Source organism: Mustela nigripes, chromosome 16, assembly GCF_022355385.1.
Source record: "Mustela nigripes isolate SB6536 chromosome 16, MUSNIG.SB6536, whole genome shotgun sequence".
Lineage (NCBI taxonomy): Eukaryota > Metazoa > Chordata > Mammalia > Carnivora > Mustelidae > Mustela > Mustela nigripes.
In genome coordinates, this window is record NC_081572.1 from 45,051,659 (window position 1) to 45,073,287 (window position 21,629).

Sequence of the window (21,629 nt, forward strand, 5' to 3'; positions counted from 1 at the left end):
GGACGCAATCGATTCCTGCCACTCCGGGCTCTTTAGCGAGGAGTGCTGCCGGGGCTGGCGGAGGAGCCAGACGGCTGCGGAGGGGTGGGGAGGCCTCCTTGGCTCCCTGGCCGGGATTAAATATTTACTATGTTTTGTTTGGCCTTTGGGGGAGGGGCGGGGAGGGCGGTCTCATCGATCCCGAGCTGCGGGCGAGGCCTGCCCCGCGGGAGGCGAGGGCGGCGCCCAGGCTCCGAGCGCCCGGCGCCCCACCCCGCAGCCTCCCTGCGGCGGGCGGGGCAGAGCGCGCCCCCCAGCCCCGACCTCTTCCCGAGGCGATGATCTCTCTCTGCCGAGTCGACAGGCCGCGCTGACAGATCTGGGTTACTGCGCGGGGAGCCGCCGCCAGCCCCGGAAAGCATTCCCACCTGGCGGGCCCAAGGCCGGGCAGGGGGCTGCGAGCGACACCCCGCGCTCTGCGGACCCCGCCGCTTCCCGCCCTGCAGTCCTAGCCGCAGACTCCGGAAGCCGGCCTCGGCCTCACGCGACCCAGCGCCCGGGCTACGCTGAACCGCACCACTAGTGCCATCTCTTCTGGCGCACCAGCCTCCCCGAGCGGGCCCCACTCTCCCATCTTACAGATGGGAAATCGAGGCAGAGAAGGGTGGGCGTGGAGCCACAAAGCCTGGTGGCTTCCTCGCCTGGCTCACCGAGCGCTGGCCCACTGGCCCTGGCGCGCTTGGGCGCAGAGAGCCTGAAAGGCAGCGGTGTCGCCTCACAGGGACCCGATGCGGGGGGAGGGGTGGGGTGGGGGACTCTGGGAGTGCTCTGCGGGGGGGTGGGGGTGGGCAGCCAGGTGGGACTGCGGAGTCCCTTTACATGGGCACACACACACCTCCTAGTCCCCCATTTACTATTCCACACAGGGGAGAGGCCCCACTGGGGATGGAGAACGCAGTCCCTGCCCCATAGAGCAGCCAGGTAGACACCGTGAGAGCTGCCATCCCCCTTCCAGTCCCTCTGCTCCAGTGTGGGATATGCATGACCACCCTCCAACAATCCTGGTACATGGGTGTACACTCCCCCTAAAGAGCGGCTTGCATCACAGTCTACACATGGAGATACACGTGTATCTCCACACCACCCTATCCATGTATGTGTACATTTGCCCACATACACACACACATCAACTAAGGAGGGGCTGCCCGCCACCACGTGTGTACCCACTAATAGACACATGCACACGTACGTACATACTAAGAACTGTCCCATTCCTGTACATGCGTGTGTGTACATGCTGTGTGTACATTTTATATCCAAAGAACACCCATTTCTACCTTTGTACGTGTTTGCACACTGATGTGCATAGAGCACCGGCTATCCCTTCATACCATCCCTGCACACACTCACACACAAACGCACCAAAGTGTCCACCCCCCACTCCATCCCTATACACGCGTGACACCCCTACATACACGCGCCCCCCGCCCCCCCTCCCCCGCCACACGCATGCGCGCCCGTGACAGGCGGCTGGGGAAGAGCTGCAGCCTTCAGCCCTGCTCCTATTTAAAGAGAAGCATTGCTGGAAAAGGAACAAAAGCAAAGCCGGCTATAAATAGCCACCTCCCTCCCAGCTTTTCCTGCCCTCCGGCCTCAAGGCCTTGCCTCTCTACTCCCAGCTCAGGCCCACAGCAGCCAGGGCAGGGCTGTTCCCCCCCCCCCCCCCCCCCCCGCCCTCGGAGAGAGGTGGTGGCTTTGGGGCCCCAGAGGCCACGTGGCCAAGCACTGACCTCTGGAACAGGCCAGGGGCTCTGGGCTTGGATGGGTGCAGGGACTCTGGGGTCCCCATCTGCACCCAGTCCTGGGAGCATGTGCCCAGCTCAGAGGGAAGGAGGCCCCCTTGGGCCACGCCTGCTGCTTCAGCAGAACAGCAAGGCTGGCAGATTCAGGGAAAGGAAGGTGAGTCCGCCAAGCCTCAGCCACGCCTGCTCCGGGCCCTGTCTTTCCAGCCAGGCCAGGCCTTCCCAGCCAGGCTTCCCTGGGTTGGTTCCTAGTTTGGTCCTTGGGCCCAGAGCTGGGGATATTGGGTGCCAGGTCAGGAAGCCTCAGAGGGTGGAGGAGAACATATCAGAGCAGGAAGTGGAGGAGGAGGTACAAGTCTCACTCGAAGTTCCAGTGCTGTCACTACTGATCCTTGAGCAAGGCTCCTAACCACACCACCCAGCCTTGGCTTCAACCCCCTCTCCACGTGGTGTTGCCAAGGCTGCGTGAAAAACAGGTATGCCCTGGCAGGCCCTTGGGCACTGTGGAGCAGCAGGCCATTGGGGAGGTTGCAGACTGGTCTCTGTGTCTGAAAAGAACTGGATCAAGAGAACAATAATAATTTATTTAGTTTATTTTGCATTTACCATTCGCTAGGCACTGGGCTGACTTATTTGACCTCCTGCTCACTAGTTTATATTTCCATTCTATAGATTGAGCAACTGGGTTCAGTGGCCTGCTCCAAGGTCACACAGGACGCTAAAGCTCAAAGCCAGCTTGCAAAGCTCAGTAGGGGCTATCTGAGACCAAAACCCACTTTCCTATGTACTCCAGGAGACTGCGGGACTCTGGTCCTCAGACAAGCCCCTCCTCGGGAGCCAGAGGAGGGCTGGTTTGCCTGCTTCCCCCAGGCTAGCCTGGGCCTGGAACTGGATGGGCTGTGGAGAGGATGGTGTGGTCCTGCGTTCCAGAAACACACAACCCCCCCACCCGCCCCTCACCTCCCATCCTCCCCACCCCCCAACCCCCTGCCAGGGACTCATACTTGCTGCCACTGCCCGCCCACCGCTTCCCTCCTCTCCCTGCTGTCCTTAGCTCCCCAGAGGGGCCTTTCTCCACCAACCCCAGGGAAGGGGAAGGGAGGGTGGGGGAGAGCTCAGGCAGACCTACTTTCAAGGCTTTAATCCTTTTTGCTTAAAGGATTTTTTTTTGCTTGGGGAAGACTTGGTCTGATCAGAGGAGAGACGCAGGGAGCTGACAAGCTGCGGAGGATAGGGGGGTGGAGAGGAGAAAGAAATACATATTTATTACCCTCAATTATTAAAAAATAGATAGTACCAGATCTTAGGTCCTGGCAGACACTGCAGCGGCTTTTGCACAAGGACTGTTTTCTTTTCTTTCCCTTTCCTCTCTCTCTCTCTCTCTTTTTTTTTTTTTTTTTTTTGTTAATTCTGTGGAGATTGTAATGTGGCTAGCGCAGTAGGAAAACTGCCCTGGCCAGTTTCCAGCGGGTGGAGGAAGGCTGGGGTACTGGACAGGTGAGCAGAACCCTCCTGCCACAGGTACAGGGGAGAGCCCATACCTTATCTCCATGGAGGGCAGGGTGTGGGCAGGAGGGGTCTGGGCCCCATCTGGGGCTGCACAGGCTCTGCCCCTGGCGGGTCCTCAGCTCTTTCCCTCCATGGCTCTCTCAGGGTTCCTACTCTTTTCAAGGAAGTGGTCAGAGAGGAAAAATCCATTCTGGATTCCTCCCTAAGGGCCTGACACAGCTCGCCCCAGAGCTTCTGACAGCTTCGCCAAGGGCCAGCTCCCCAGATACACCTTTCTCCTCCTACCAGCCTGTTGGTAAAGGGGGCAAGTGGTCAGCCTAGTGCAGACACCAAGGGCCTCTGAGGCCTGATACCCAAGAAGTTAACAACCACCCCCCCCAACCTGTCAAGAGGGCAAGATGGGACCTAGAATGAAGAAGAGAGGGATCTGCCCTGTGGAAAAAGGCAGGGGAGGCAAGGCCACTGAGGAGAGGACTATGGCATTCATTTTGGTTCTCAGAGTCCCTGCAGAGCCTGGCACACAGTAGGCCTTGGCACATGGCTCTTAAGTCATAGGCTTGTGTGAGGAACACAGCGCAGCAGCCGTGACTCACTGAGGCCTTGCTATGTGCCCGGAAGACACTTTACATCAAGATTTCTCGGAAACCTTAAAAAAAAAAAAATTCTCAGAACCTCAAGAGGCAGGTGGTATTAGCCCCCTCTTTCAGATGATGAAACTGAGGCCCAGAGAATTAAAAGCATTTGCCCAAGGTCAGGCAGCTGGTAAGTGATGGAGCAGGGCCCTGGTTCCTGCCTGGACTCCACAGCGCTTGCTCTCATCCACTCTGCTGCAGACACAGACAGAAAACCTGCAAAGACCAGAAATAAGTTTGAGAGGAATCAGGCAGGCCAAAGAAAACCACCTGAGAATGCTTCTCACTGCTCTTGCCTTATCTCTGGGGACATCTCCCGGACACTGGGCAGAGAGAGAAGGGAGTTTAGGACTGAGTCAGTCCTCCCCAAACAGGGTGGCCCCTGCTGCCCATGGTGACCCGACCCACCCTTACAAGTCCTGAGACTCCTGCTTCTGGCCAGGGCTGGCCCATGTTAGCCTAGCCCCTCACTCAGACTCAGCCCTGGTCACAAGGAGGCGAGCCGTCACAGGGTATTCAGGCCTGGCCTGCACGGAGGATGGCGCAGGAAGTTCTCACTGTGACTGCTAACATTGAGGGCAGCACCCGCAGAGCCCCTGGAACAGTCAAGCACCAAGAACTGTATCAGTCTTGTCTTGTTTAATATACACCACCTTACAAGTCAGGTAGTCTCATGAGTGGCCCCATTTTAAACATGGAAACACTTACGTTCAGAGAAATGAGGTAATTTACAGGAGACTAACCTGGGTCTGACCAGATCCTGTGTGCTTAAGCAACCCACTTGGAGGTGAAGGGCTTGTCCACGGACCCCTGGAATAAGCCCTCCCTACCAGCCTCCCCTGAGCGAGGACAGCCACAAGCACTGCGTGCTCCGACGGGTGAGAGACGCAGGAAGGGTCTGGGGATGGGGTCGTGGACAGATAAGGCGCAGCTAACCAATGTTACCAGCCAGCACGTAGCACGCGTTGGATGTTCTAGAGAACATACCACCCAACCACTCCTAATGCTGTGTGATGTTGGGCAAGCCACGGCACTTCTCTGTGCTTTGGTTTTCTCAGCTGAGCTACAAGGTCCCTTCTAGCTCCAAATAGGTAAGAGCTGGGGCACCTTTATGCTTGTCTTGTCTGAAGATGTTTCCAGGGCACCTAGGTGGCTCAGTTGGTTCTGGGATCGAGTCCCGCATCCGGGTCCTTGCTCAGCAGAGAGCCTGCTTCTCCCTCTGTCTGCTGCTTTCCCTGGTTGTGCCTTCCCTCTCCCTCTGACAAAATATAATCTTAAAAAAGGAAAAAAAAAAAGCGTCTGCTTTCAGCTCATGTCATGATCTCAGGGTCCTGGGATCAAGCCCCACACCCGGCTCCCTGCTTTGCCATCTCCCTCTGTGCTCTCTCTCGCATGCTCTCTCTCTCTCAAATAAATAAAATCTTTAAAAAATTAAAAAAGAGCCTACAAAACTGTCAAAATCACGCAAGTTCCCTGGTCCAAACCAAAAGCAAGGGGCAGGCTCTTCCTCATATACCATCCTGGGGAGTTTCTGCTGCAACCTAACCCCAAGGAAAACTAATTCTTCTGTACACCTTTCCCTTTGGTTTGCCCACTGCCTGCTTCCCTGGAGACTTGGGCCATGTTCATGGCCACAACGCATGTGCACTGCGCACGCACACAGACATGCACTCACGCACATGGACCTGCCTCCTCTCCAAATCCCCAGGAGGCTTCAGGTCTGGCTGGCTTCTACTTGGGATAGTATCTAGCGCACACACCTAAGGGGTGTCACTGACATCCCATAATGGCCTCCACACAACTGACTTCCTGTGAAGTCCTTGACATCTCACACTTCTTTCCTTCTCCTGCTCAGAAGCCCACATGGCACGTGGGCACAGGTGTTGGCTAACATGTCCAAGAGCGAAAAGCTGGAAACGCCCTCTGTGCACAGCCTGAGGGGACGGGTAGTCATGCGATGGAACATTCTGCAGTCATTAAAATAAGTTGAGAATTACCAACCTAGAAGGGCTGGTTCAGTCGGTAGAGCATGCGACCCTTGATCTTGGGGTTGGGAGTTCGAGCCCCACATTGGGTGTAGAGATTACTTAAATACATGAAACTTAAATAAAAAGAAGAAGGAGGAGGAGGAGGAGGAGGAGGAGGAGGAGAATTACCCACCTAGAAATTATTCAATTTAGTGTCTGCGGTAAACTGTAGATTCAACAAGACAGGGTACATTTGCATTGCAGGAAGCAGCCCAGAAGGACGGATCAAATGCACCAAATGCCCTGGGAGGGCTTAGCTTTCCCACACTTCCCTCTTCGGATTGTGGAATTATAGTGATTTTCTTCCTTTTGCCAATCCCATGTTTTCTGTCACATGTATGCATTATTTGGGAAGTTCAAAAATTTTACTCAGTGGCTGTTGAGTCAGCCCCACCTCCTGCTCCCTGGTACTTAGGGCTCTGAGACAACTGGGTTCCCCTCAATCTGTTCTACAACGGGTCCACCACCGGCCCATATAGCTATCATGGTCCATGTACAGTTATCCCCTTGTTCTCCAACTTTTCCACCCTGCCCGGTCTTTCCAGGCCCTCCTCCACCCATAGAGCCTTTGAGCAGGGGCCTCCCTCTGGCCACCTGCCCCGCTGGCTTGAAAAAGCCCTCCTTACCACCCTACCCTGGGCTTCCCTGCTCCTGGTGTGTGGCTGCTCACTCCCACCAGGTGGTACGCTTCCGGAATGAGGACGAATCTTCAGCCTATCACTCACGGCCCACGGTACCCAGACCAGAGTGAGAGCTTAGGAAACAACTACAAGGGAGCACAGGGGCTCAGGCCTGGTCAGAGATGATGGTCTAATTGGGGAGAAAAGGCTGATGTATAAATGAAAAAGACAAGACCATCCACAGAATTAAGTTCTGTGTTTCATGCTCGGAGTTAAAGGGAAGGGCTTGTGGGAAATGATCCGTGACCTTGGATTCAGGCTGCAGACTGGACCACATTAACTGAGGAGAAGCTTCTGACCACAATGGAAAGGGGCATCCCTAGACCCACCACTTCTCCTCCCACCATAATGTTGCTTTGGTTTGTACTTTGGCTCCTCCCCCTAGCCAAGAGGCTGATGAACTTGTGACTGATACCAAGCTCTAGTCCTCTCCAAAGGAACCTGTCACTACTTCGTGGTCTGTACCTCAATGCCAACCCTGCCTACAGCTTCAGCTCCAGAAGCAGCCAGGTACTGTATCAAGAACACTCCTGCCCCAGGACCTTTGCACTTGCTATTCCCTCTGCCTGGAGAGCTCTTCCCAAACAGAAACAGCTCAGATAGCTGCAGAGAGCCCTCCCTTCCTTCGGCCTCTATTCAAATGTCACCTGATCAGAAAGGCTTCCCAGTCTTTCTAAAATAACACATCTCTGGTCATCCCTCTGTTCCTTAACTCACCCTCTAACAGTCTTTTCTTCTAAGCACCTATCCCTACCTGACAGAATACAGTCAGTCATTCATGGTCTATATCCCCCCACTAGAAGGTAAGCTCCATTAGAACACGGGACTTGGTTTTTACTCTTTGTTTCATCTTTAGGGCCAAGCCAGCATAGGCAGGCACTCAACAGCTGTTAAATGGTTGTCACATGGAGGGCACCTGTGGCTCAGTTGATTAAGCAACTGCCTTCGGCTCAGGTCATGATCCTGGAGTCCCAGGATCCAGGCCCATATCAGACTCCCTGCACAGCAGGGAGCCCACTTCTCCCTCTGACCCTCCCTCCTCATGTTCTCTGTCTCTCATCCTTTCTTGCTCTCTCAAATAAATAAATACAATCTTAAAAAAAAAAAAGTTCTCTTCTCTCGACTGACAGAATAAAAGGCAGCCAGCTCATCCATGGATAGACAATTCACAGGTGACTGTGATCTGTAACACAGAAAAACATGGCGGGCTCAACTGAGGTCTTTCTTCTGGAAACCAAGTTCAGGATACAAAGAATGTGAGGCCATTAGCAGTGGAGGAGGTGGAAGGCCATCTTGAAGAGCAAGCGGCCCTGGGTGACCACACTGGGCCTGGTACAAGGTGACAAGTCATGGGTACAGATGGTGGGGCAGAAGCAGGGGCAGCTGGGTTGGGTGGCAGGAGAGGCATCACAGAAAGGCTGCTACTCTCTTTCCTGGAGGCTTCTGGAGCCCTGGTCACTCATCTCGCAGTAATCCCCCACTTCCAATGAGCTACCTCGAATCCCTGCAATCAGATTTGTCCACTAAAAGCAGAAATAGCAGCCCGCCAGGGGTGGTGGGCCAATTACAGGAAGATGAGAGCCATGCCTACCTCCAGCCAGCCCCAGGACCAACCGCCCAGCCCACTGTTTGGTGGCACGATGTCCCCCTAGGCTGGTGCATTCTCCTGGGTGTGGTCCTGTGAACGGCCCTGGCCTCTCTCCTTCTGCTCAGAGATTTTGTTTCAGCCGCAATCTTGGAGACTGGGCAGCAACCTGGAAGCCCTCCCTTCCAGGGAGGAGAGGAAGCAATTCAAAGTAACAAGTCATTTTCACAGAGTAGACAAAACAGGTGGTCTCCTCACCCCAGGGACCCCCCGAGCTTGGCTGATCTCACGTTCGGGCCAGTCTCAGTCAAAACATTTTGGATCTCTGAAGCCCAGAGCATCCACAAGAGGTTTTTATTTGCCACGGAATCAATAGTGCAAATTTGGTTCCATAAAAATCTGCCAAGTAGGGCTCCTGGGTGGCTTAGTGGGTTAAGCCGCTGCCTTTGGCTCAGGTCATGATCTCAGGGTCCTGGGATCGAGTCCCGCATCGGGCTCTCTGCTCAGCAGGGAGCCTGCTTCCCTCTCTCTCTCTGCCTGCCTCTCTCTCTGTCTACTTATGATCTCTCTCTGTCAAATAAATAAATAAAATCTTAAAAAAAAAAAAAAAAAGATATCTATTTAAAAAAAAATCTGCCAAGTACACCTTAAACTTTTCAGAGTACGAGTGTTATTTCTTCTCCCACCACAGCTCCCGTCCCACCAGATGTCCTCTGTGGTCCAGCTGGCCTTGTCGTTCTATGCCTCCTAGCTTCCTGGGTCCACAGAGGAGCAGAGCTGCGCTGGGCTGAGGCAGCATGCGCAGCCCCAGGCCCTGGATGAGCCCTATAGCCTCTCTAAGCTTCAGTGTCCTCATCTGGAACTTGGGGCCAGTAAGACCTGTCTTTTCTGCTTTTAATGAAGCACTGCACAGGAAAGCTGTAAGATTAAAAAAGAAGAAGAAGAAGAAGAAGTGTGTTCTCTTAGTTCCTAGTACTAAAGCCCCAGCCCCAAAGGCAGCCAAGAATACTCCTGCCTCAGGGCCTTTGTGCTTGCTGTTCCCTGGGCCTGGAGAGCTCTTCCCAAGGAGAAGCAGCTGGATAGCTACAGAGAACCCTCTTTGCCTCTTTCTTTTTTCTTTCTTTCTTTTTTTTTTTTTTTAAGCCCTGGGTTATCATGGTTTGATCTTATGATTACAAAACAATTCAATTTTTTTTTTTTTAATGTGTGGGGAGGGGCAGAGGAGAGGGAGAAAATCCTAAGCAGACACCATGCTGAGCACAGAGCCTGACGTGGGGCTCAATCCCCAGACCCTGAGATCATGACCTGAGTTGAAATCAAAAGCCTGACGCTTAGCTCACTGAGCCACCCAGGTGCCCCACGGAACACTTTAAAAATAAGGTTTTGGTACTATGTCTTCTGGGTTCCAAAACCAGTGACTGTGGTCATGTACTGAATCAACATTTCTAATCAATTCATGAAGACATGACATCAGTCATGGATTCAACGCTACCCGATGTCGCCATGTGCTACAGTCTCTTTCGTGCAGGATGCTGTTTAAATCAGGGCCCGGCAGTTAACTGGATGGGTACACAGTAACTCAGAGAAGCTGGGTCAGGAAACTGGAAGAGAGAATGTCATTTGCCCCCCACCCACACCCCACCCTGGGGCTGAGGGGAGGGAGCTCTTTTGAACCTGGAGCTCCGGCAGGAGCCGTGGGGCAGATGCTGTGGAGGCCTGCCGATGGCTTGCTTTCACCATTTTAGCACACACCAGCCTGCCTTCCAACTGGCAGAACCTGCATCTCTTTGCCTGCGGGCTTTTTCTAGCAGTGGAGCTGGCAGTTGCTCACCCACAGAGCAGGCCAAAAGTGAGGGGTGGGGGAGCTAATCTCTACACCAGGAACACCACTCAGCCAATGATGGAAAGGAGCTGTGTATAAATACCCCCACTCCCTCCCTTTCGTGAGATAACTCTGAGGTGTATGTTCTAAACTGTAACCCCAAGCTCCCTCCTGGGATTTGAAGTCCTGGTTGCCCACAGTATTCCTTTTCTCAACCATGGGCTCCTTATTGGCTTCTTCCCCTCTCTCTCTTCCCGGCTCACCTACTGGCGTTTTCTAGGACGCCTCCCAAATATACAACATACACTCGAATCCTTATCTCAGGCTGCACTTCCAGAAGAATCTTTGGGGGATGATGGAGGGGCAGGAGAACTCATGCTGACTCACCAATGGTTGAAGCCAACTGGAAGCAAGAGGGTGTGGGAGCTCAATGTTGATGTTGGACAGGCCAAGCTCCTGGGACGGAGAACAGATCTAGAGGGGCGGGGGTGGGAGAGGGGGACTAACGTGTCTCATGAAACCTACCTTCCAGTGAGGAGGGCAGAGAATAAACAGGCAATTGCAATTAGATAGGTTGGATACAATGACCAGAAAGCACAGACAATGACGGGCTGTCCAGCTGGGAAGTCTGGACCATCCCGGGAAGAAAAAGAAATCAGTGCAGGTGTTTTAAGCAAGGGAGGGGATGAGAGCAGGTGGCATTGTAGAATGTAACCACAGCGTAAAACCTGGATTGGGTGAACACAAGAGGGGTGGCTAGGAGCTAGCTGCTCCGGTGAGGTTGTGGGGGAGAAGGCAGCCTGAGCTGGGGTGCAGGTGGGGGGGATGGAGGTGTGAAGGCCACAGAGGGGGCAAGGATGGCACTTGGAGATGGACTAAGGGGGAGGGTGGGGTGAGGAAGCACACTGTGGGTCCAGGGCTGGAATTGAGGGAGCCTGGGAGGTTGATGGTGCCAGACACTAAGATGGGGGGAAATGGGCAAGGAGCCGGTCTGCCGCCAGCTCGGGCAGAGGAAGTACAGTTTGAGACACACTGAGTCCAGGGGTCCTGTGGGGCTGGCAGCAGAGGCAGTGGGGGCGGGGAGGGGGGCGGCGGGCGGATGGCCCAGAACGGATGGCCCCGGATGTCAGAGGCAATGCTTCCACCGAGCAGGATGTGTGGGAGCCGGGGGCGTGCTGAAGCCCCCCAGAGGAGAGCAAGAAGGGAGACGGCGCCCAGGGCGATGCTTGGGGAGCTGCCCAAGTGGTGGAGGTGGCAGAGAAGGCTGAGAAGGAGCAGCCGGCTCTGTGGGCGAGCAAAGTCGGAGAAAGACCAGGGGAGCTGCCATCAGGAGAGCCACGGGGAAACCACGGCCAACAGTTAGATGCCACCAGAAGGTCAGATGAGACAGGAGGAAAACGTTTGGTACGGTCAGCATCAGGCCAGAGCGGTGACAGTCGAGTGACAAGAGGACACAGCCTGACGTCTGGGTTGAGGTGTGAGAGGGGACAGGAGGGCAAGGAGACTCCAAGCATAGACAGCTCCCCTCAGAGGATGGGACTATGTCCCTTTGTTAACACACCACACCCAGCACATCCAATTGCCTTCCTGTGGGCTCTGTCCTGCCAAAAGGGGCCACAGCAGACTCCCCAGTCTCCAAATTGGTGGGGCTGTCAGTCAGGGTGTCCGTGAGGCCAGGGCTGGATGCCCCTCTTCCCAGCTCTGACCAGGCCCACTTACGCTTCTCTGGGTTTTTTGTTTTGTTTGTTTTTAAAGGTTTTATTTATTTATTTGAGAGAGCGCAAGATTGATAGAGAGCATGAGCAGGGGAGGGGTAGAAGGGGAGGGAGAAGCAGACTCACATCAGGAGTCTGTAACTGAGCAGGAAGCCTGATGTGGGGCTCGATCCCAGTACTCTGGGATCATGCCTTGAGCTGAAGGTAGTCACTTAACCAACTGAGCTACCCAGGTGCCCTCATTTCATTTTTTATTCTGGACTCTGACAGTGGATATCATTGGAAAACACTGTTCTCCTTCCCAGAAACATGTGAAAAGCCATCACTCTGGTCCTATTATTGATGGAGAAACTGAGGCCCAAGGAGAAGAAGATGCACCCAGCGTCCTAGAGACCCAGCCACAGAGCTGGAATCTAACACAGCCATGGGACTCCATCTTTGGCATTCTTTCTACAACCCCACGGTCCCTAGAAAGAAAAGGGCGATGTCCAAGCCAAAGCCAGGGTCACACAGAGCTGCTGTTAGAGGCAGAGCTTGGCGGCCAGTGAAAACAGAGACAGGAGAGTAAACACGAAAGGGCGTGCTGCCTGCAGCCCGTGCCAAGGAGGCGGCCCGCAGTGCGGGAACGGAGCCGCTTCCCCACAGCCCCGGGCCTGCCCGGCTGCCCCCGCACTGACCACAGAGTCACTCACCAGGCCCTGCCTGCTCCCCAGGCCACCTGGCCTTAGCTGGCTAGCCCACCGCACTGCAGGCTCCTTCCTTCTCCTGGCCTGCTCAGGCAAGCCCATGAATAGAACATTAAAGGCAAAACCTTCTAAAAGAAAAAGCAGCTCCCTGGTAGGAGTCGCCCCACTAAATGTCAAATACAGAGCAAGGCTTTCTGCCTCATATGCTTCTCACTAATGGAGGCACCTAAGCTTCCATAGCCCCATCATCCAATCGCCCTATAAATAAATCATTGAAAGAAGAATGCCAATTTTCCCCCCAGGGCCTCATGAATCTCTCTATATAACCATATGTAAAGGCCTCCTTCACTGTGTTGGCGCAGGTGCCCAGAGAAGGATGGCAAACTCTGCTAGGGCAATTTTAGAGGCAGAAGCAAACTTTCACACCATCTCAGTGGGCTGTGAGTTGGGAGCCCAGTTTTTTTCCTGACTTGGGGAAGACTTCTGCTCAATTTCCTTTTTTTTTTTTTTTAAGATTTTATTTATTTATTTGACAGAGAGAGCACAAGCAAGGGGAGAGGCAGAGGTGGAAGGAGTGGCAGAGGGAGAGGCAGGCTACCCGCATAGCAGGGAGCCAGCCCAATGTGGGACTTGATCCCAGGACCCTGGAACCATCACCTGAGCCAAAGGCAGACACCCAACCAACTGAGCCACCCGGGCACCCCAAACTCTGCTCAATTTCCTGCAGCCCCACCCTGACGACGCTGCCACGGCCCTCTAGTATCAGCCCAGGAAGCTGCCAAGAGACCCCTCTGCAGGGTCTTCTCTGGTCCCTTCCCTAGGGCCCACCCCTGCGGGCAGAGTCACACCAATTCATCGAGCTTGGCTCCCGGGATTGCTAGCTCGTGGTGCAGAGAGCGCCGGCCCACTCACTCCTGGAGGCCCCCCACTGACGAGCTCACCAGCCCACTGATGGCACCAACGCGCTATGCTACTGGCCCCAAGGACCAGGAGGTGGGGCACACGCACGTGGGATGCCCCACTCTACAACAGGGAGCTTCAGGCATGCACACTTCCAGTGCCTGTTGCATGCTTGCCAGGTGTGTTTCTACAAATGCACGCACGTGCCCACATGCGCGCGCACACACACACGCGCATACACACACACACTATTGTGCCAACCCTCTTGCCATGCCAGCACGGAGGCTGTTTGCTGTTTTGGATCCCAGCTTTGCTGACTGATGAGACAATGATCACAGGCTCAGAAGCCCCGGCTTGTCTGTGAGATCAGAACCCCGAGTCACCGTGGTGGGGGGAGCTCCTTGCTCAGAGGTGGGAGTGTGCCTTTCTACCTCCCAAGACTACCTAGACTTTCGGCCTTAACTCTTTCTTCTTTCTTTTTTTTTCTTTTTTTTTTTTTTTTTAAAGATTTCATTTATTTATTTGACAGGGAGAAATCACAAGTAGATGGAGAGGCAGGCAGAGAGAGAGGGAAGCAGGCTCTCCGCTGAGCAGAGAGCCCGATACGGGACTCGATCCCAGGACTCTGAGATCATGACCCGAGCCGAAGGCAGCAGCCCAACCCACTGAGCCACCCAGGCGCCCTCTTTCTTCTTTCTTTTCCAAATCCTAGGGAAAACTGGCCTCTGGAATTCAACCATGGCCGGAAGGGGGCAGAATTCCCTTCTGGAGGACAGGTCTGAGCTCTGCCATTACAGTCCCGCTAACAGACTAGGGCTGGGCCATGGGAGCACCACCCCAAGGGTAAGGGAGAACTCCAGAGGTGGGGAGCAGGTAAGGGTGGAGGGACCTGCTTCATCCAGCTTCAGCCACCCCATATCCTGGAGCTATTGCTCCCCACACAAGCACCTGCCAGTCTGGGATGCAGCTTTGTGAAGAGCAGGATGTGTGGGAGCAGGGGGCTCCCCTAGCCAGGAAGAGCAACACAGGGGGAAGGACCAGCCCCCAAATAAACCACGTCCCAGCCTTTCTCAAGGGCATGAAAGCAGGAGGATGGGCTGGCCCACTGTTCCATCCCTGTAGTGAAGAAACCAGAGCAGGAGGGGAGGAGGCAGGAGGTGAGGGTGTGTCTGCCCAGACACAGAGGGAGGGTAGGGAAGAAGAGGACAGGTGAGACCCTGGGGTCCTAGAGCCCCAGGGTCCCAGAGAGAGATGCTCCTGGAGGTGCAGCAGAAGGGAAGTGCATGGGAACGACCAGAGAGCTCTGTAACAAGATACAAATGATTCAGCACCCCGCAAAACAAATGTCATGTAAATTCAAGGCAGATGGGCATGTGAGACAGTGGAGCTTAGGGGTTAAGAGAGCAAGCAAGCGAAAGAGTGTGGCGGCAGACGGATCGGGGATTGCATTCTGACTCAACAGTGTGCCAGCCGTGTGACCCAGGGCAAGTGACTTCATTTGTCTGTGCCTCAGTTTCCATAATCTGTAGAGCGGGGACAAGTACAGACTGACCTCAAAGGGCAACTGCAGAGATGACATGACATAAGGTATGTTGTCCACTTAGCTTGGCCCATCGGTAATTATAAGCAGGTATTGGTAGTCCATGGATGGTGACTGGCACGAGTGGGTCCTTGCTGCTCCTGTCTCCAGCTAGGGTCCATACCACCTCCTGGTGGGCTCAACCAGGCATGCTCAGAGATGCAACATGGCTTGGCTTTGCCCCAGTGATGGACACCAAGTCAGGGTGCCTCCTCTACCCAGTTCAAGGCATCCAAGGAGGTCCCTGCTCTTGGACCCCCAACCTTGGAACTGATGTCTTGCTAGGTCTTGTCCCAGGCCTGGGAAGTCCCTTCACCCTGAAGTCCCTGCCCCACTCCTCTTTCTGACTCACTTCTAGTCAGGGTGGTCTGGGCAGCGCACCCCGAGAAAGAGCCGCTTCCGGCATTCTGCACGGAGGTCCTGCCTTCTGCTGTCCCTGGAGGCTCTGTTCCCGTTTCGCCAGCTATTTTGCTTCCTTGGCCATCTGTTCCCTCCCTGTCATCTCCTCTCTGCTTTCACCTTAACCACTACTTTGCTGCAGATGGTACCAAACAGATCCGTTCTTGACATCCTTCATGATGCCTGCCCCCTCCTTCTCCTCTCCAGCAAGTGAACTTCTGCTCTGTCCTTTTTCAGGCTGTGACTCCAAAGCTTAGGGCTGGATTCACCCCACAAGCCTTCCTCCTCAGTCCCATCTGCTTTCAACTCAGCCACGGGTCAGGGGACAGACACCTACCCTTTCCCCTGCCTTTTCCTCTTCCTAATGAGACTTCCCCTTTTCAGACTTGGCCAAGAACCTTCTCCTGGTGTCAAGTCCACCGTCTACTCCACTTACCTGGTGTTTACAAATAGTGCCCTTGAACCCTGCAGAGGGCTTGGGATTGGTGGCCTGAGACAGAGACCAGAAACTCCAGGCTACCTTCCCACAGTGCAGGAGCCCGTGTGCCCACGCTGGGAGTTTGGTCCTGAATGGTTTCTCTGTAGAAGATGGGCCTGAGCAGTGCAGCAAGGACTTGGCCACATATCGGCATGACGGGAATCGAACCAAAACACATTTGCTATGTGGTCTGAGCTCACAAGGGAAACAATGCACTGCTTGCTTTGCTTTTATTCTGGCCCCTGGTGAGAAAATGTATGTATGGGCTTTATTGGACAACTCTGCTTCTCTTCTCTTGGTGTGTCCTGGTGCTCCCCTAAAATTCCTCCTCTCAGCTTCTCTCTTCTGTCATAAGAACCAGGAGCTTTGAGGAAAGCAGCAGTCCAGAGGCTCCCAATGAAAGAAGCTGTGTTTGGTGACACTGGTCCCACCAGGCTGCATTCTCTGGGTAGGACACAGTTAGGCGGGGAAGACTGAAATGTTGTTTCTGCGCTAGGATTTGGGATAAAAAAAGCCTCACATCTCAACCCTCCTGAGCAGGGCTCTTGTACTTCCCCTTTATACACATCCTCTGCAGCAGAAAGAAGAGTGTCTTGGCTGTCCATGGAATATTCCTCCCTTCTCTTCTCCACTGGAGCTAAAGAGGACCATGAAACGGACAGCTCCAAGAGGAGGGGCCTGTTGTCACCTGGCCACCTGAAGACTCTCAGGTCACCTACGGAATCTCTGGATTCCAATCCACCAAGCACTGACGACCCCACGGTCCCTTCCTCCCGCTGCCTCCCCTTCACACAAAGGAGACCCACTCCAGCCACCAGGCCAGTCCATCTGGCTATGGAAACCAAAAGAACAAAAATGCTTCTTACTGGATTGCCGGCCTTAATCTAGCTCTTGCTGAATTATTCAGGGATGGCATTAACTTATAAATGAGTGTGTTTGACTGATTTTGTGGTTGATGTACAGATAAATTCTAATGAAAGACAGCTACAAGATTTTAAATTATTAATTAGACTGCCACTTAACAAAGCCTATTTGGCACTCTATTTCCTTGCTTAACAAGACAAAAACTTTAAGGATAGGTTCAGTATTAGCCCAGAGGCTGTTGATTTGCATTCTGTTTTTATAGCTCTAAAAATGAAAACCATAGATCCTGACCTTAAGCAGCCCACTTCTGGCAAAGCAAAAACCCCAACAGGCTGCCCTTTCTTCTTGGATGGTGCTGGGGGGCTTCAGGCCTGGCTTGCCCTGCCTGTCTCTCATCTCTAACCAGAGGCTTGCTTTTTATATCCCTAGTCCTGCCAGGGTAGGCCAGGAGACGGAAAAGAGGGCAGGCAGCTGCTGAAGCCTTCAGCTCCCAGCACCGTCAACAGCAGGATCCACTGAGGGCTCAGGCTGTTCTGGTTCACAGAGGTGTGGCTGTGGCCGATAGAGTCCTTTCATTAAGAGACACAAGGCAGCAGCCCTCCCCTCCAATTCCTAAAACATCCTGCCAGAGGACAGCACCCAGCTTGCTGTAATAGGACAACCAGAAATCAGAGTGATGACCCTCATGATCACAGCCTGTACTCACCTTGCCCAGACAACTGAGCCTCCTCACTTCACAGAGCACTCCATTGTCAAGACCATGAGCCCAGCCGTTTGCAGGAAAGTTAGAGGGTTTTTCTCTTCCACCTTACCCCCAGGATCTCAGGATGGCTGCTCTTTTTTCAAATCCAAACCGAGACTATGAAACTCCCTCAGGTGCAGGAGTCCACGCAGGGCTCTGCAGCTGATGGGCAGGGAAACTGCAATGACCATTTGAACCCATCCCTATAACATTTTTTTCGCTCGGAGCTTTTGTGAACAATTTGGGAAACAAACTTCAATGGCCACCTCCCTTGGCATGAGCCTTGGACATACCTTTGGCTTTGAGCACACACCTAGAATCCACACAGTCTTTGAGTGTCCTGTATATGTGTATAAAAGAAACAAGTCCTACAGATCAGGACCAGGGGCTGAGAGAGAAGACTGTTCAGAAAAGGAGCAAAAATAAAGTTCTTTGTCCACACAATGTCCCAGCAGCAGGCTGTAGGCCACCGGAGCTCAGCCTAGCCCAGCAAAGGGCTTTTCTGCTCTGTTTTCCTTTGGCCAATCCAAGTGGTGAACCCCCATGACTGCCAAGCCTCCAGTAGCCACCTCTTAAACAGGGTAAGTGAGTCTCCACTGGGAGAGGCCCCCAGAATGCACTGGGCTCATCCGGGGTTGGGTCTCTGGCTAGTGAGGATGGGAGAGAAAGGCTCCTAGAGTTTCCCTGGGCACTTAAGTCACGTAAATAAAGTACCTGGGCTGTTGTGTGGCTCATTTTTAACTATAAACTGCCAAAAGACAAGAGACCAAAAGGGAAATGGGATGTCACTTCCCTTCTATTATCTCCATCCCAAACCCAGCAACCCAGCTATGGCAGCCTCTTAAAACTGCCTAGGAATCCTTAGGCACCAGGGCAAGTGTGCACACTCCAGTCCCAAGCTTCTCAGATCCGGGCCTCAGTTCAGTTTTGTAAAGATCAGCCTCTGTGCGCAGGCACTGACCACCATGGCTAGCTGCTGAAAGGCCTTTTTTAAAGTCCCATTCTGCAGGGAAAAAGAACCGGGATGTATCAGTGAAGAGGTTTCTCCAACCAGCCAGAGAAACTTTTCCCCACACCACAGGAAAAGGTAGGCAGCGTCCCCGTGCCCCCGCCTCCCCGCCCTGCCCCGACCCACGTGGAAGACACAAGTCACCACAAGTTTGTGGCTATTGACACGACGGGGCAACAGAGGCTCCCCGGTAGGCCTGAGCCAGCCTGAGCCAGCCGGGACCACCACACAGCCTTTACTGCTTCCAGAGAAGGTGTAGTTTCTTCCCCCACCTGTCCCACCTGCTTGTGGGGTCTCTCCCCTGACCCCCACATCTGCTCCTCTCCACCCATCTTGAGGCTTCGCTTCCCATTCTTCCGCCACCTCCCCCTGCCCGTTTTCTCCCTCCCCATCCTACTGTGAGGTCAGAATCCTGTGCTTACGACACCTCGGTCTGTTGCCATGGAAACAGGGGCGGATTAAGGCAGGAGCACGGAGCGCAGGGATCAGGGCCATTAGCTACCTGAGCTCCCGCCTTAGCCCGCTCCCGCAGGACCCGGGCAGCAGGACGCAGCCGCCGCGGCTTACCCGCCACCCGGCCCGGCCCAGAAACGATAGGGTCCCGATGGAGCGGCGCAGCTCGCCCAGACCAGGAAGGGGAGGGAGGCAGACGCACAGGCCGGGGCAGCTGGAGACCGCGTTTGCGGGCTCCCGGCGTGGTCACCTGCCCTCCCTGGGCCCCGGGGACAGCTCCCGGCGCGGCAGCCACGTGGGGGCGCGGCGGGACTTCCCCAGCACCCGCGCCAACTTTGCAGCGCTCTGCAATGAGCCGGGCTGCGGGGGAAAGGGGGGCAGGGGGAGGGTGGTTGTGGTTAGGTGGTCGCGGGGCCAGCTCTCCTCAAGTTGAGCCTGGCACCTGCCGCGCACGGAGCTAGTACGGCCCCCGCCTTCCCATCTCGCTGCTCCAGGCATAAGGAAAGTTTGAAGAACAGGACGGCAGGCGCTAGCCACCTCCCCTGGGCTGCTGGGTGCCCAGAGCCCGTCCATGAGGACTAAAGCAGGACTGTAGGGAAGATGCCCACGTCCCGGCCCCGCCTGAGAAGCGAGGGCGCGCAGTGAGCGCCCGGGCGGCGCGGTGACTGACCGCTGGCCGTCCTGGAGCGCGGGCCGCACCCGGCCCCGCCAAAGCGGCAGAACTGGCAGCATGTGCCCACGCAGCGGAAGGAGTCTGCGACTGCAAAACTTTATAATGGCAAAGCAAAGGTCCCAGAAGGCCGGCTTCCTTTCCATCATGGGTAGCTCACAGTGGTCTCGAAATGACCTCGCCGAGCCAGATCCCTAGGCCTGGCCGCTTGATCCATGGCGCAAATCCCGTGTCTCGCAACCGGCCACAGACAGGGGCTGAGCTCCAGCAGCAAACCCTCCGCAGGTGCGTCCCCGCAAAGCCCGCCAGCCCGCCAGCCCGCCAGCCCGCCAGCCGCTGCTTCCCGGGCCAGGAGCTCGGGCGCCGGAGAGCGCTCGGGTGGCTCCCGGGCTCGAGGCTCGGCCGCGTGTGCACTCAACTCCAACTTGCCCCTTCGGCTCCAACTCACCTTTCCGAAGCATGTTGGCCGCGGGGCCGCCACTCGGAGGTCGGCCTAGGCGCGCTCCCTGCCGGAGTCCGGATTCAAATCCTTGGGTGCCGGCTACAGCTAATCCGAGCGCGTCGAGGCGGGGGCAAGCCGGGGATCCGCTTGTGCCCGGCAGCCCGGCCCCTCAGGGGCATGGTGAGCCCAAACCCAGCGCCGAGGGCACCGGCGCCCACTAGCAACCGCGGCGCTGCCTGGCAGCCCGGCGCGCTCGTTCAGCCCCGGGACAAGCGGCTTGCTCCGCGGAGCCGGCGGCCTGCTTCTGCAGCCCCGAGCTCTTTGCAGGCGGTTTTGAGGGGGTACGCCGCCCCCCGGCCGCCCGGCCGCCGGGCCACGGCCCCCTCCTCTCCGCCCCCTCGGGCCGCCGCCGCCGCCGCGGCTGCTGCAAAAGGGCGCTCGCACGCACCGCCGAGCTCCGGGGAAAGCGCCCCGCGCGTTTGCAGGACCCAGCGATCGGCGGAGCGGGGCGCCTCCCTTCCTCCCCCCCACCCCCCGGCTTCCCCCACCTTTTCTCCTCCCTTCCTCCCTCCCTCGCTCGCTAGCTCCCTCCCTCTCGCTCCGCTCCCCGCCCCCGCTCACGGAGCGCCTCCCATACAAAATTTATGAAAGTGCTCTCAGCTCGCGGTGCCGAGCGCCGTCCTATTCCCAGGGCAGCGGCGCTCAGCAGCGCGGCGCCGCCTCCCAAGGTGTTTTCGCTGCGCCCGCCCCTAGGGACGATCCTTAGCCGGTGTTGGTCCGAGTACCTGCCCCAGGCCCTGGGCGGCCGTCGGGCTACTCGAAAGCCCCTTCTCGGCCCCGCGGGCTTCCCGGAGCTCGCGCCCGCAGCCCAACCCCCGTCTGCTCGCCCTTCGCGGCTGGAGGTCACTGAGAGAGGCGGCTGGAAGCGTGCGCTCTGCCCACTGGCTGGGACAGGAGGACTACCACCCAGAGACCCCGATCACAAGTCTGCACTCCTGCCCATATCCTCTCTAGGCGACTTCGCTTCCTTCTTGGAGGCTCGACGGCTCCTCCCCGCCCAGGACAGCTCCGGAAAACCCAGCCGCCTCGCATCCCGCGTCCCAGGATACTATTCCTTTGGGGGGTAGGTGTGGCGCGCCCCCAGACTGGTCTAGCCCACGCAGCAAGCAGTCAGTGAGGCCCAATTCCAAATTCTAGAGTGAGGAAGGGACCAGTGTGGGGATCAGATGGGCTATCCCCGCCTAGGGGGGTATCCCCGATCTCCTTCAGTCTACACCGACCCCGCCCCGGGCTTCCAGGAAAATGGAGGAGGCACCGCTTAGAAAGCAGGTCCCGCAGGGGGCCAGTTGGGCTGAACAGAAAAGGTTCAGGCCAGGCGAGATCCTGGGTGGAGGCGGCACCCCCTACTGGCCTGGAATAAGAGGGGTCCTAGGAAAGGAAGAAGAGGGCGCTAAGTCACTCATTCAACGTGCATTTACTGAGGGTCAATTCGTGGGGCATTACTATTCCTAGGGATTCAGCCAGTGAAAAAGACAAGGTCTCTGCATTCAATGGCACCAAGGCTCTGGGTTTCCGCTAACTACATAGGCATGTAACTACAAGAGCTTAGGGCATAGCTGGGGAAGAAAGACCCACAAGGCATCTTAGAATGTGACA

At 55.6% G+C, this 21,629-nt stretch overlaps 1 protein-coding gene across 1 annotated transcript in view; it reads right to left on the reverse strand.

Annotated features, from left to right (window-relative positions):
• Nucleotides 1-20,132, reverse strand: part of RTN4RL1 (reticulon 4 receptor like 1) — a 69,065-nt gene extending 48,933 nt beyond the window's left edge. The window contains exon 1 of the mRNA XM_059381062.1: nt 19,980-20,132. Coding sequence (XP_059237045.1) covers nt 19,980-19,992 — 13 coding nt within the window. The 5' untranslated portion in view covers nt 19,993-20,132. The remainder of the gene's footprint in view (nt 1-19,979) is intronic.
• Nucleotides 20,133-21,629: the final 1,497 nt, after the last annotated feature.